The sequence below is a fragment of the Limulus polyphemus genome, unplaced genomic scaffold, assembly GCF_000517525.1.
Source record: "Limulus polyphemus unplaced genomic scaffold, Limulus_polyphemus-2.1.2 Scaffold3178, whole genome shotgun sequence".
NCBI classification, from domain to species: Eukaryota; Metazoa; Arthropoda; class Merostomata; order Xiphosura; family Limulidae; genus Limulus; species Limulus polyphemus.
In genome coordinates, this window is record NW_013668788.1 from 66929 (window position 1) to 82655 (window position 15727).

Sequence of the window (15727 nt, forward strand, 5' to 3'; positions counted from 1 at the left end):
TTCCTCGATACAAACTTTTAGTACACAGTAGTTACACAATCAGTACGTTTCTTTACGGCTCACTAACTCGAAACTAACAGAATCATAAATTACACGGAACTCAAAGTAACTACAGCTCTCTCTTCATTTTAACACTGCTGGCTTTATCTGCCAGGCTTATTTACTAACGAAGAGGGCATCTCGAACACACTCGGACTTCCGCTGTCGTATCATAAAGGTGGCAAGTCAACTACAATCCAAAACCTAGCTATCTGGTGGGGTAGGAAAGAGAATCATACTGTCTTCACCTCAAGTTCAGGAGACCAGAGGGAATCTCGTACCCCCCGACCCATGAACGGGTCACATGATAACAATGTGAGAAATTGATTGATCGATCTGGGAACCCGACATCCAGCATCAAAAAAGATGTAATGTAAACCATCTCACTCAAATTTTAAATGACAGGAACAACTCCAAACACAATAACATCTTCGAATGAATAAGAACATTGATGGGTAGCGGAAGGGGAAGAACCGTAGTAATCTGCAAGTATCTCCATTGTGACCCACAATACAGATGGAGTAACAAGAGTATAAATGAGTGAGGGAATAGAGGCATTTATAATACATGTGTGAGGACTTATGTTGATTGGTTCAGCTTTAAATCCAAAATGCAGCTACTGGGAACCGACATCCATGTAGGGGTAGGGTGAGGGATCCCAAATGAAGGGGTGAACGACAATTTTGATGGCTCACTCCAATTACGCGTTGTGGAAAATATCACGTCATTTACACCAGCAGAACACAACTACCCTACTCTCAAATGAATGGTTTTATAATCATCTATATATAATAGTTGTATTTCATTAATACATTTAGGAGGATGTCTCTATGGTCCACCACCCCAGCAACTTGGAACTGGAAAGTGGTAAGGACTCTCAAACTCCACTAGAAGAATAGGGGGTACAAAGTGCACTCGAGAGTCCAGAGGAATGACAATACCTAGACAGTGTAATGAGTGACCACGAAACCCTATTTTGAAAAGCAGACCATACCGATTTATTCAATACAAGGAATGGCAGGGATGGGCAGCTATCCCTTTCTGCTTTACCCATGTAATCCATGGGTGAATGCAGTCTGAGATGGGCAAACCAATGAAGCAAACATATCACAAGGATAAACCTACAAGTGAAGTTGTGGAACACCCCATCTCAGCAATGTGTATTGCGTGGCCACGAAAATAATAATATGCAAGTCAGCATGATCTCACAATGCGGATTTGACGAGTTTAAGTATACCTGAACAGGTATCACTCGCCACAGAGGGAACCAAAAAGAAAAAGAGGGACATGCCTCTGAAAAATAAGAGGTATATATATACTAAAAGGTATCTTACCCAGTAACAGTCCCACAAAAGAGAGAAGGATGGCAACAGGTGGATGACGATACCCTGACAAGGAAGAAACAGCTACCCAAAGCAGAGAATGGGAGATGAACATATGAGATGCAGTGCCAGTGCTCGACAAAGTACCTCTAATAGACGACAGGGTAGACATGCTGGGTAAAAGGAAGGTGCATGACCACAATCAAGACACCAGGAAGTGATGACAGACAGAAGGAGACAAAGAATAAACCCCAATCGAATCACAATCCAAACCCAATGGATAAGGGAAGAAGGGGAAAAATCACGATCAAAGAAGTGGAGTAAGGGAAGGAAACCATGGGAAATGGATTCAATGGAAATGAGCATTAAAAACAATGAAGCAACCCACAGCACGTACTGGACAGAGAAGGTCATCTGGATCCTACTGAGAAGAAATGTGGAAGATGGTAAGAAACGAAAAAGTCGAATGAAATATACCCCATGAGCCACCAAAATGTAGGTTAATAAAATCGATCCAGAACAAAAGAAACAAATCGAGCCGAAACAGCCGAGAAAACCAAAGAAGTGTCAGCTAGAAAAGATCAGTCAAAAAGACCTGAATTGGAGTGACATGGATAAACACAAATTTGGGGAAGAAGAATGATGTAATGAGAAAAAAACAAAATTTATAAACTGGATGTAAACCTGTCTGAACTTAAAGACAGCCAGGGCAAGTGGACAATGAATCAGAGACCTAAAAAACAAATGAGGTAAGTGATAAAGGATTGAAAAACTTAAAGTGGAGGAGTACCCCACAGGAGGCAAAACCACCAAAAATTAGGAGGATCGAGAGTCACTCCTAGGGAGAAAGTGTTGGGGCTGGAAAGTCAACAAAGCATCTGGAACACGACCCTCCAGGAGGCGTATGTCAAGTGTGTGGGTTCAAAAAAGGAAATCCACTGTTTACAACAAAGGGAACAAGAATGAGTGTCCCCTTGGTGATTGATATAAGTCGCCACTATCAAAAAGTCGAAATGAAACAGGATTAGTCAAATCTAGATATGAGGAAAATAGTGAACTAAAGCACCTTGGACTGGTTTAAGTACTCGGGTGTTAAAGGGATAAGATCTTTCGTCTGTAGACCATTGACCTGAAGCCTCCTACTGATCAAACAACACATCCCACCTTTGGAGATGAGCATCAGGGAAGATAAACAATCCAGAAGAAGGGGAGGAAACAGTAAATTCGACGTCTTGGGGATATAGACGAAGAGGGAAGAATGAAAATTAAGAGGGAAACCCAAAGTAAAGGCTTGGGTAACAGAAAATTCTTTTAAATACATCCAAAGAGAATGGATGGTCCCGATGAAAGGGATGTTTAATAAAACACACCCCAAAAGAGACTAGAATGTGAGATATGTAACAGAAAAACTTAATCAACTGGAAAACCCAACCACACAAGTTGACTGTGGAAGGAATATATGAGTATGTTAAGACTATTCCCGTTTGAAAGGAGCTAACCAAAGTTATACATCCAATGAATGGTGTGGGTAAAATCTCCCAAAATGTGAAAGATAAGAACGTGTAATGTGGGCATTCGCAGTCATGCAGAAACATCCTACCCAACTGTGATCAAAGACTACATATTAAAACTGGGAATGACCAAATAATTGATTGAAGTGTGACTGATTGATCCAGAACCCCAATCAGCATCGAACATACAAGACGAATGAAGAAAATCCGTAGATAAAACAGATAAAGGACGGGAAAGTGTTGAACATGTAAAATGAATAAAGATGATAATATCTCATAATGAAACAAAAGATCAACTGAAAAAATTTAATAATAGCATCACAGATACTCCACGTGACACTAAATGTACAGGAGTAGCCTCAAAAAATGGACTGGTGGAAAAAAAGAACTGACCGTAAGTCCCCATTAGCAGTGGATGGGAAACAAACAGCAGTGTCCCACCCTAAAAGATTCCAAAAGCAAAGAAGCCATGTGTGGAGGGAAAGAACTGAAGATGGCAAACACTCCAATATGGAGGGAAGAAGCAGGAGGTGTTCCACGAAAATCCCTAAATATATGTGGAACACTGAAGAAAGGAGATGGAAGGTAAACATTAACTGTGGGAGAGTAGATAGGGTAAAACAAAGCTAAAAACTAGGTAGGGAAAATGGATAGGATTAACAGAGAAGCAAATGACATAAAATCAGGAAGAAAATCTGTGGATGGTAAGCTGAGGCAAAAAAAAAAGAATTAAAGTCTGTATAGGGTGAGGCGTGCAAGTATCCACTCTCAAGAGAGAGTCAAAAAGATCATCATGAAACAATGTCATGAGAAGGGGAATATAATGTGAAACATGTCTAAAAAATAAACCGAGACAGACCGAGCAGATTCTGCAGTAGAGGTCTGGAAGGCAATCCTTGATAAGGTGGAGGAAAACTGACAAAATATAGGTCTTCTGGAAATGGGTTCAGCCATTATAGAAGGAAGGTCAGAAATACTGGGAGTAGGTAGGGTCGACTCCGGCCCTCTGGTGGCCTCACAAACGAAATTAATGGTAAGAAGTATAAACTATAAAGAAAGACAAAAATGAAATAGTCGATATAGTGGAAATGTTAACATATTATATATGGAAATAAACACATGTACGTGGTTATTTGTTGAAGAAAATATATTTAACCTAATTATCGAGTAACCTGTAAATAGAACTATAGATAAACCGAAAACAACAAACACTTGTTAAGCCTAATCGAACAGTACAGAACAAAGGATATCACTAAGCACTAAAATAAAAATATTAACCTAACAATAAGTATGTAGAATATTGGGAGAAATTTGTATGTACCCTGGTTCAAGAGTTTCACAGGAACCAAGTGAATAAAAAGAAGGATAAAAGATAAATAATAATGAAATAGACGTGATGGTATAAAATTAAGTAAGTGTGTAGTAACAACAACATATGTACGAGTCGTGATATATGGAAGAAATGAAATATAGTTAAACTAAAGAGTGATATACCAGTAAGATGAATTACAGGTAATCCTAAACATGTTATTGACTGGGATAATGTAAAAATACTTAAACAAGTAACGGAAAAAGACGAACTAAATATAAGATAATCCTTAGAAATTGTTAAAAACAAATTGAATATAAATAGAGATTTAGGCCCAGGAGCCACGGAAGTAAACTTTTGGAAATCATTGTTGTAAATGGCGCCACTATAAAAACATGCTAATTATACACGTACATTAGTTTATAAAAACTTCAAGTGTACTTCGTGGTTTATTTTCCTGAAGATGGTGGAATTATTTCCACTGAAACATGTAGAGTTTTAAAGTTTCTTTATATTTATGAACCTTACAAATAAATATTGTGCAAGTAAAAAACACTGATTTCTCGTTTTATCATTTGTATTTAAATAAAGTTACAGATATCACTATTGTATAATAAAGAGTAAACTTGTTGAGAAAAATTAATACAAAGATACGGAAACAAATCGTTACAACGCGAGTACTGCCAAACGATTAGTGATGGTTCGGTAAAATTGAACGGAGGAGTCACATGCGTCAAGAGAGTGTCTCACTCTTATTGTTGTCGCATGATGATTTGCATGCCAGATGCATTTGAATCAGTAGATTCAAAGATGGGTGGGAGCTTCAAGGCTTGTGGCATACACATCTTTTTTTGGATATAGAGAGCAGCACTGAACGAGAATAGCTATTTATGTGAGAGGAGGTAATGTACTGTATCAGAAATAATGGTACATTCTGATTGAAACTTAGTTGAATGGATGGCAACTGCCTGTTGTAGAAACACAAGTGTAGAGGGCGACGTGTCGAAAGTCTTCCGCCTTTTGTCTTCTATCAAAGAATGGTACATTCCTCATGTCTGTTACTGTAAACAGCAGCACAGCTTCCTTTATTCATGTATACAGTTATCACTTGTAAAGTTTAGGTATACTTAACTACAGTGGCTTAGCTATATGTATAAAACTTACACAGTAAAAAGAATTTACAACAGCGTATATTATACCAAATACCTCACAGCACTAAATGTAACATTTAATGTACATCTTACGGTAGTTTCACACAAGATTTTGATGGACCCTTATAGAAAGAAATATTATACCAAATACCTCACAGCACTAAATGTAACATTTAATGTACATCTTACGGTAGTTTCACACAAGATTTTGATGGACCCTTGTTGAGCTTATAGAGAGAAATATTTTACCAAGTACCTCACAGCACTAAATGTAACATTTAATGTACATCTTACGGTAGTTTCACACAAGATTTTGATGGATCCTGTTGAGCTTATAGAGAGAAATATTTTACCAAAATTGTGATTCAAATTTAAACCACATCTTGAGATAATAGATTTTTTGTATACTGTTCTTTATTTCGTATTTTAGAACACCAATCAGCATGAATCAAAACTGATCCAAAAAGAATAGATCCCTCTTCAAGAAGAGCTACTACCAAACATTATCTTCTAAAGACTAAGAAATGATACTTTATCCTATCCAATTTGAACTATAACATCTGGCTGGGTTGCCATCTTTTCTTGAAAGAATGAGAAAATGATTTCAAAAAATATACACTAGTGTTATAAAAACAGTTCAGTTAAGTACCTTAAAACATCAAAAATTACCAGTATATAAATACGTTTTTTTTTCTCTTCTTACATAATTACTGATTGAATTAAAAACCTCTGCCTTCTTTATCCTCTTGCTGCATTCTGCCACAGAACCAACAGCATGATATCTGTTTGATTGTGTGCACTGTGCTAAAGAGGCTATGGTATATACTAATCTTCCTCCTCTATATCCCCACAAAGATATAGTTGCTTTGGATATGCATTCCATATCTTCATCAGGATAACATAATTTCAAAGAAGTGTTATGATACATTCTTCTACAACATTTATTTTACTGTTTGATAAAATTATCAATGATAATTGTTAAGAGTTGAGTAGGTCACATTAAAATAATTTTGAATATGCAGTTCAGCAAGTCACGTGGCAACCACAGTCGATATAAAGCTGCCGTAGAATGGCAAGTATCCCAACTATATTTTGACAATGTTTGGTATTTAATAGGTGGCACTGTAATACCACTCAAACTGATCTCTTTGAAAAAGGTATGTAATAACCCTTTTCAATTGAAAATATTCATACACTCAGATTATAACATTGTGTCCAGATAGGAGGTTTAAAATGTCTAAGATAGAGATACTTTTTGTTCGAAATGGCATTAGAAAACAACGGAATACTGATGAGCTTGGAGCACTAGGACTATCCAAATAGAGACCTGCAACAACTTGTACCCCAGCCATGGTAACCAAAGTGCAGCATCTTGTAACAGATGAGAATTAATGAACACAAAGATCAGTTGCATGAGCCATCTACATTTCAGGCAACAGTATGCAACAGAATCAAAAGTCACACAGGTACAGAAGTTGCTTTCATGATACATCTGCTCAACTGTTGCATGAAATGGGTAATTATGTTATTCTCTATGAAGATATATAGGTTGAGTAGCCAGATGCAGTCCTATGGATTTCTACACAATCGAACTGTTGAAATGGGTGCTACACTACCATCATCCTTATACACTAGTGGGATTTTGTAAACCTTGCTGGAAGGAATTGTGCTCTTTGGACCAGACATATTAGGACAGAGCCTACTGTGTTGGAAACAATGCTGTGGAGCTATTGTCATGATGCAAGGTTGTCAAATAATATATGACTGAACATGGTGACACTGGATGTAGCAATGTTGTGAGGCTCCAAAATAATTTTAATATATTGTACTCAACCCTCTGTAGAAAAGGTTTCTCTCTATATCATCTGAGAAAAATCGATTCGGTGAAAATTTAACCCAAATAAGTTTTGAGCATGAATGCTATAAAATATGGATTACACTAGATGAAAAAATTATGTAACTGAAAGCAGTAGACCTAAAAATGTTGTGCAAGTGATTGCTTTGTGCTACTAAAAGTTGAATGAATATGACATCACAAAACAAAGATTCTATTGTTTCAGTGGCCTTGATACTATCTAACAAAAAACACAACATTAAAAGAAAATTACTATAAAAAACAAGACTCATTCATCTTCTAATTTTTACCTAGCTTAATCATACAGTAGAGTAACCCTACTCCATCTTTCTGTCTTTATCTCTTCTAGCTTAATCATACAGTAGAGTAACACTACTCCATCTTTCTGTCTTTACCTCTCCTAGCTTAATCATACAGTATAGTAACACTACTCCATCTTTCTGTCTTTACCCCTCTCCTAGCTTAATCATACAGTACAATAACACTACTTCACATTGAATATATTGATTTGGAGATTGTACTTTTGTATCACAAAGTTAATAAAAAACACCAATATTTTCTAATACAAGTACTAAAGATGAAAACATGTTTCCTTTTATGGAAAACTTGAAACAGATACCTAAGTAAAATTTACAAAACGGAGAAAAATATGTTACAAAATTGTATGAGCAACCATTATAGAGAGGAGAGTGTTCTTTAGATTCCCCAGACCATTTTGTTACACATGAAGATGCTTATTTATAATAAAATTTTTATTCTGAATCACACATAGCTAAAGTGTAAAATTAATAAAGCATAAGAAAATGTATCTGAACCAAATTTCTACTGTCAATTGACATTAGACTAAACTTTATTTGATGCCATATTAAAATAACTGTTTGAAATTTTATACATTTTACTATAAAGAATGGTTATTTAGAAAAACCGAAACAATATATATATATGTTCACAACTGTCTTATTTACAAGACTAGGATGTTAAACTACTGGAACAAAGCTTTCATTTATAACAAATGAAATAAAATTAATTACAATATGCTCATGCTCCAAGGTTGTGAGATGAAAAATAATATTTCCACATTAACTTCATGTTTATTCTTTTTCATGTTTTAACTTTTGCTTTACTTTGAAGCACTGACTTAAAAAAAGTAGGATTAACAATTATTATGTTTAAGAAAACAGAATTATAGCCTTATACTAGGTCCAACTGCAAAGTAACCAAACACAATACAACCTATGACACATAAAACCGGTCATGATCACATAAACAGAAGAAAAACTTAACTCTTTACTTGCTGTTAATTTTTGACATTGTCTTTCTTTAAACAGAAATAGAAGAAACTATGTGAGAATGTTGAAAATTTTAGTAAAATGAACCTCCACTGGTTTGATGAGTGGTTAACACTGAAGTTGGTGGTTTACTTGATGTGAATTAACACCTTCAATCTAGTCTTTATGTTGTTTAGGGAATGTTAATGCATCATCATGAAGTCTAAAAAAAATCTTGCTTTGACAATAATTGTTCTATATACAAGACAGGAATCAGTAGAAATCTTCATAAAATAATCATACAACAGATTTTTATCATCATCACATAAGCTGCCAAGAAAGTCAGTGAGCAGACTGTGTGGAATATTTTCATAAAAATCACAGTCTTATTTTCAGACATCTGTAACTACGAAGTAGCTGTCATACTGACAAGCCCATTCTAGGTTTCAAATATGAAAATTCAAAATTCTGACCAACGATATAAAGTAAACACGCACAAGTACTGGCTGTTTTTAGTTCTGTTCAAAGCATTACTTTAGAAATAAAATTACAGCATACGGACAAAACTTGATGGAAATAACCCGCGTCTCTGAGGTTCTCCTTCAATCATCCCTTCCATCCACTCTTCATCCTCTGTAGTCTCATGAATTATCACAATAACCTCTCCTACTTGAAAAGAGAGTTCATCTTCTCTGTCTGCTTCACAATCATACAGGGCTCGACAGCGATACTTTGTGCTTTCATGACGCTGGAATAATCAAATATACTTCACTTTAAAAACATAAAATCTGATATATGTTAAAGTTTACTTTATGTTATGTTTTTAAAGTGAACTTTAACATATATCGGTGTTATGTTTTTAAAGTGAACTTTAACATATATCAGATGTTATGTTTTTAAAGTGAACTTTAACATATATCAGATGTTATGTTTTTCTGATATATGTTAAAGTTCACTTTAAAAACATAACATCTGAGATATGTTAAAGTTCACTTTAAAAACATAACATCTGAGATATGTTAAAGTTCACTTTAAAAACATAACATCTGAGATATGTTAAAGTTCACTTTAAAAACATAACATCTGAGATATGTTAAAGTTCAATTAAAAACATAACATCTGAGATATGTTAAAGTTCACTTTAAAAACATAACATCTGAGATATGTTAAAGTTCACTTTAAAAACATAACATCTGATATATGTTAAAGTTCACTTTAAAAACATAACATCCGATAGATGTTAAAGTTCACTTTAAAAACATAACATCTGATATGTGTTAAAGTTTACTTTAAAAATATAACATCCGATATATGTTAAAGTTTACTTTAAAAACATAATATCCGATATATGTTAAAGTTTACTTTAAAAACATAATATCCGATATATGTTAAAGTTTACTTTAAAAACATAATATCCGATATATGTTAAAGTTTACTTTAAAAACATAATATCCGATATATGTTATAGTGACCCTATATTGGTTTTAAGACTTATAACGTACATAAACTAACATGTAAAATTATACACAAACTTTTTTCTACATTAAAATACTTTTATTTGTGAACTTTCATGCCTCTTACCAGATCCTTTATCAGGCAATGATGTTCCGAGTAATAAAAAAAAACTTTCTGTGGAACACTGCTTTAAAATAGGTATGTAGGCAACGATTGTAACAATAACTGACATCTGGTATTAAAGTTACTAACCATATATAAATTATGATGAAAATAGAAGATAAGTCGATTACTTCAATATAACAAACATAAGGAAAACACAACTGTAGGTATTATATAGAGAAATAAAAATAAATAAATTTTTCATATTTCAAATAATACATTGTGAAATTAAAAGTTAAATTATACATTGAAACCACAATAACTAACATGTTTTAGGTGTTTGATAAATGGTGTCCATGCAGTATTGAGTATTTGTTGGCCATTATTTTGATTAATACCCACTGGTAGTACACTTTCTTGTGCTTGGGTGGCAATAGCTTCTTTGATTTTTCTCCATTTGGTGTTTTCTTCTTTTTCCATTATTCTGTCATTTTTTAGATCTATTATATGATCATTTTCCTGAAAATGAAAAGCTATAGAAGATGTGTTTATAGCATGTTCAGGAGAATGACCATGTAATAGACCTACAAAATCCAAAAATAATATGTATTATTTGAAGTATGAAAAATTTATTTATTTTTATTTCTCTATATAATACCTATAATTGTGTTTTCCTTATGTTTGTTATATTGAAGTAATCGACTTATCTTCTATATTCATCATAATTTATATATGGTTAGTAACTTTTATACCAGATGTCAGTTATTGTTACAATCGTTGCCTACATACCTATTTTAAAGCAGTGTTCCACAGAATTTTTTTTTTTTATTACTCGGAACATCATTGCCCGATGAAGGCTCTGGTAACAGGTATACAAATAAATGTATTTTAAAGTACAGAAAAGTCCTTGTATAATTGTATGACCCTATATTTCATGCTTATAATAAAAAACAATTTTTGTTGAGCAAAATACATCTCTGAATACTTGTAAAAGTTAAAAAAAAAACTTCTTAAAAATTGGTTAACTCCTTTCTTATGTTACAAATACAGTACCATAGTTCCATTAATTTAAAAAAAACACATACTTTTCTAGGTGGAGGAACAGGTACAGCATTTTCTGCATCTGAAGCCAGTGACGACAAACTTTCTGACGATTGTCCATTAATTAGTTTCTGTTGTAACTCATTACTGAACCCTAGACACAAAGCAATAACAAAAACTGTAACAAAAACTGCTTACAATGACAAGTAAATTGTAGGGAACTTCTGATATTTGCTTTTCTCTGAGAATGCTATTACTAGACTCAAAGACACGTGCTTAAGAGTTAACAAATGTTGTTTTTAAGTGTGTTTGAACATTTAGGACTAATAATAGCTTAATCAGTTGATAAAAAGACTTGTTAGCTGGGTGTAGATGCCTTAAAAATCTATAAAGCAAGCATTGTGAATGTGCAGCAATATGCCCTTAACAAACTATACAATAGGTGAATTAAAATTCTTTTAAGATATTATACAGTAGGTGAGCTGACATGGCTTTAGATACTATACAGCAGATACTACAAAACAGGTTAATTAACAACACTATACCTATATAGAAATTAATCTGGCATGAAGACTGGATAACTTCACTCTTTGATTAACCTGGCACATAGTATGGAATAGCTCACATTCAGGTTGAAACTAACTCAGTAACTTGGCATGAATAGGGGAGAAGTCCACTCTTGGGTGAAACTAACTCAATAACTTGGCATGAATAGTGGAATAGTTCACACTCAGGTTAAACCTAGCTCTGTAACTCAGCATGATGAGTGGAATAGTTTACACTCAGGTTAAATCTGGCTCTGTAACTCAGCATGAAGAGTGGAATAGTTTACACTCAGGTTAAACCTAGCTCTGGAACTCAGCATGAAGAGTGGAATAGTTCACATTCAGGTTAAACCTAGCTCTGTAACTTAGCATGAAGAGTGGAATAGTTTACACTCAGGTTAAATCTGGCTCTGTAACTTAGCATGAAGAGTGGAATAGTTCACACTCAGGTTAAACCTAGCTCTGTAACTCAGCATGAAGAGTGGAATAGTTTGCACTCAGGTTAAACCTAGCTCTGTAACTCACCGTGAATAGTGCAATAGTTTACATTCAGGTTAAACCTAGCTCTGTAAATCAGCATGAATAGTGGAATAGTTCACATTCAGGTTAAACCTAGCTCTGTAACTCAGCATGAAGAGTGGAATAGTTTACACTCAGGTTAAACCTAGCTCTGTAACTCAGCATGAAGAGTAACTTAGTGAAATAGTTTACACTCAGGTTAAACCTAGCTCTGTAACTTAGTGGAATAGTTTACACTCAGGTTAAATCTGGCTCTGTAACTCAGCATGAAGAGTGGAATAGTTTACACTCAGGTTAAACCTAGCTCTGTAACTTAGCATGAAGATTGGAATAGTTTACACTCAGGTTAAACCTAGCTCTGTAACTCAGCATGAATAGTGCAATAGTTTACGCTCAGGTTAAACCTAGCTCTGTAACTTAGTGGAATAGTTTACACTCAGGTTAAACCTAGCTCTGTAACTCAGCATGAAGAGTGGAATGGTTCACACTCAGGTTGAGATTTACTCAGATAACTGACATGAAAAGGGGATAAGTCCACTCTTGAGTGAAACTAACTCAGTAACCTAGCATAAAGAGGTGATAAGTCTACTCTTGAGTGAAACTAACTCGGTAACCTGGCATGAAGGTGAAACTAGCTCAGCTGATCTTACTTATTGACCAAAATTTACATCACACTACAAAATATTTTATTTAAAAAGTTTGTTTTCAACAGTCAAGAAAGATAGACAAGGGAAAAGAAGTCTTAACTTCTGCTTTCTAGAAATACAGGTGAAAAGTCTCTTCTTAAGACTAGTGGTTTGTAATAAATTCATAGACTTACGGATACATTTTGATTTTACTCACCAGGTGGTGCTGGAGGAGGGTGACATTTTGGTCTTTGAAGAGTACCGTGGACTTGCGACGGTGGTTTTTCTGATGCACTGTTTTGAAACCATAATGACAGAGAAATGTTGATATATGTATAATTATATATCTTTCACAATATCACACAAAAGTAACAGAAAATTACAATTATATTTTATCTAATCTAAATTGTTCACCTTTTCAACATGAAATATTACAGCATTTCAGGAGGAATAAATTATAAAAGGTCTGCAGAGCTTATTTATGTATATCTTTAGACGACATTCATCTGTTCATCATGAGAAACTATGGAAAATATGAAAGTTCTGAGATACCAAACCTGCATATTTTTAAAAGTTTCCTTAAAGTTTGTTTTTCATCATGCAAAAACTTTGGTGTTTTGGGAAGTTCTACACAAGAAAGAATTCGGAAAACATAACCATGTGTCCTTCTAAAAACTCCTTACATGATTCTCACCTTTTCCTCATAAGAAACTGTGATGTTTTGGGATGTACAACTTTAGCAGCTGCTGCAAAATGTATAAAGATTGCAGAAACGTTAGCAAATTTCAAATTTGATACAATATTTTCTAAACTTCTTAAATATAACAAAGCTGTAACAAATATTTTTACTTTCAACTAAATATGGTAACAAAATTAAGTCTATGTCTGATAAGACAGTATAAAAGTGGAAGAAAGTGTTCATACACACTGTATGGCACTACCAATACTACTTCATCATTTAAAGTGAAATATCTGACCAACAAACATTTAAACAGTAGGATGTTTCTATCTGTGCTGTTTCTTCCTTCAAAGTGGAAGATCTGACCAACAAACATTTAAACAGTAGGATGTTTCTATCTGTGCTGTTTCTTCCTTCAAAGTAGAAGATCTGACAAACAAACATTTAAAGAGTAGGATGTTTCTATCTGGGCTGTTTCTTACTTCAAAGTGGAAGATCTGACAAACAAACATTTAAAGAGTAGGATGTTTCTATCTGTGCTGTTTCTTCCTTCCAAGTAGAAGATCTGACTAACAAACATTTAAACATTAGGATGTTTCTATCTGTGCTGTTTCTTCCTTCCAATTAGAAGATCTGACTAACAAACATTAATACACTAGCATGGTTTTATTTGTGTTGCTTCTTCCTTCAAAGTAGAAGATCTGATCAACAAACATTTAAACAGTAGGATGTTTCTATCTGTGCTGTTTCTTCCTTCCAATTAGAAGATCTGACTAACAAACATTAATACACTAGCACGGTTTTATTTGTGTTGCTTCTTCCTTCAAAGTAGAAGATCTGACCAACAAACATTAATACACTAGCATGGTTTTATTTGTATTGCTTTTTCCTTCAAAGTAGAAGATGTGACTAACAAACATTAATACACTAGCATGGTTTTATTTGTGTTGCTTCTTCCTTCAAAGCAGATCTGAGATGTAATGTATTTCACAGTGTACTGTCATGACAATATATTGTTCTTTGTTGTATTTAAGGTAACCTGATTGAGAAGATGAAGACGGGTTCAATGACACTGGACTTTAGAAAATGAACCCTATTGCTGTATAATGTTCACACAAACAAAGTAAAATTCAACCTTTTGGACATGTGCACCACAACAAGGGCAACTGCTGCAGCCATTTTTGATGAGAAGCTTTCATCTTATGACATTCCATTGGAAAACTGTGTGGCATTTGGTGTGGATAACACAAGTGTCAATCTCAGTAAAAGGAATTCAATTAAATCAAGAATGATAAAGCAGGCCCACACAACTTAGCCTGTAAGACATTGGATGCCTTTCAATCAGTGGTAAAGTTTAATGTGGACAACTTCTGCATAGACATGTTTGACAAGTCTACAAATAGAAAGACAGCATAACTTAATTTTTGTGATGTTGAGTACAGGAAAACTGTAAAGTTAAGTTCAAAATATTGATATATTACTTAAGTTTTGTGATGTTGAGTACAGGGATACTGTAAAGCTAAGTTTGGAATATTGATCTATTACTTAATTTTTGTGATGTTGAGTACAGGGATACTGTAAAGCTAAGTTTGGAATATTGATCTATTACTTAATTTTTGTGATGTTGAGTACAAGGATACTGTAAAGTTAAGTTTGGAATATTGATCTATTCCCCACTCAAATGCTCGAGAAGAAAGAGTCTTCAGCATGATAAGAAAGAACAAAACTGATTTTTGGAGAAGTTTGTCATTGGATGGTACACTATTTTCAAAAAGACCCTGCTACAAGTGGGAACCCACTAAGGAGGTTTCGACAAAAACAAAATGTGCATAAAAAAAATTAACCATTACCATGAAGATATATTGTTGTCTTTCCAATTAGTGGTGTTGATTAGTTATGTAAAATACAGTAGTTGTGCAATAAGTGGAGTTGTTTTATTTCTTTATTAATTCATTCACTGAATTCTAAATGACTTCTAAGTATATGATTAGTAAGTGTAATTGCTTTATTTCTTTATTATTTCATTCACTGAATTCTAAATGACTTCTAAATATATGATTAGTATGTGGAATTGTTTTATTTCTTTATTATTTCATTCACTGAATTCTAAATGACTTCTAAATATATGATTGGTAAGTGTAATTGTTTTATTTCTTTATTATTTCATTCACTGAATTCTAAATATATGATTAGTAAGTGTAATTGTTTTATTTCTTTATTATTTCATTCACTGAATTCTAAATGACTTCTAAATATATGATTGGTAAGTGTAATTGTTTTATTTCTTTATTATTTCATTCACTGA

The 15727-nt window shown here is 33.9% G+C and overlaps 1 protein-coding gene across 7 annotated transcripts in view; it reads right to left on the bottom strand.

Annotated features, from left to right (window-relative positions):
* Positions 1–7918: 7918 nt before the first annotated feature.
* The window catches only part of LOC106468822 (arfGAP with SH3 domain, ANK repeat and PH domain-containing protein-like), a 68449-nt gene continuing 60640 nt past the window's right edge, over positions 7919–15727 (bottom strand). For all 7 annotated transcript variants that reach the window (XM_022397184.1, XM_022397183.1, XM_022397186.1 and 4 more), the window contains 4 exons: positions 13438–13489; positions 12961–13037; positions 11098–11207; positions 7919–9203 (listed from right to left, as the gene is read on the bottom strand). In XM_022397184.1, the coding sequence (XP_022252892.1) occupies positions 9003–9203; positions 11098–11207; positions 12961–13037; positions 13438–13489 (440 nt within the window). In that variant the 3' untranslated portion in view covers positions 7919–9002. The remainder of the gene's footprint in view (positions 9204–11097; positions 11208–12960; positions 13038–13437; positions 13490–15727) is intronic.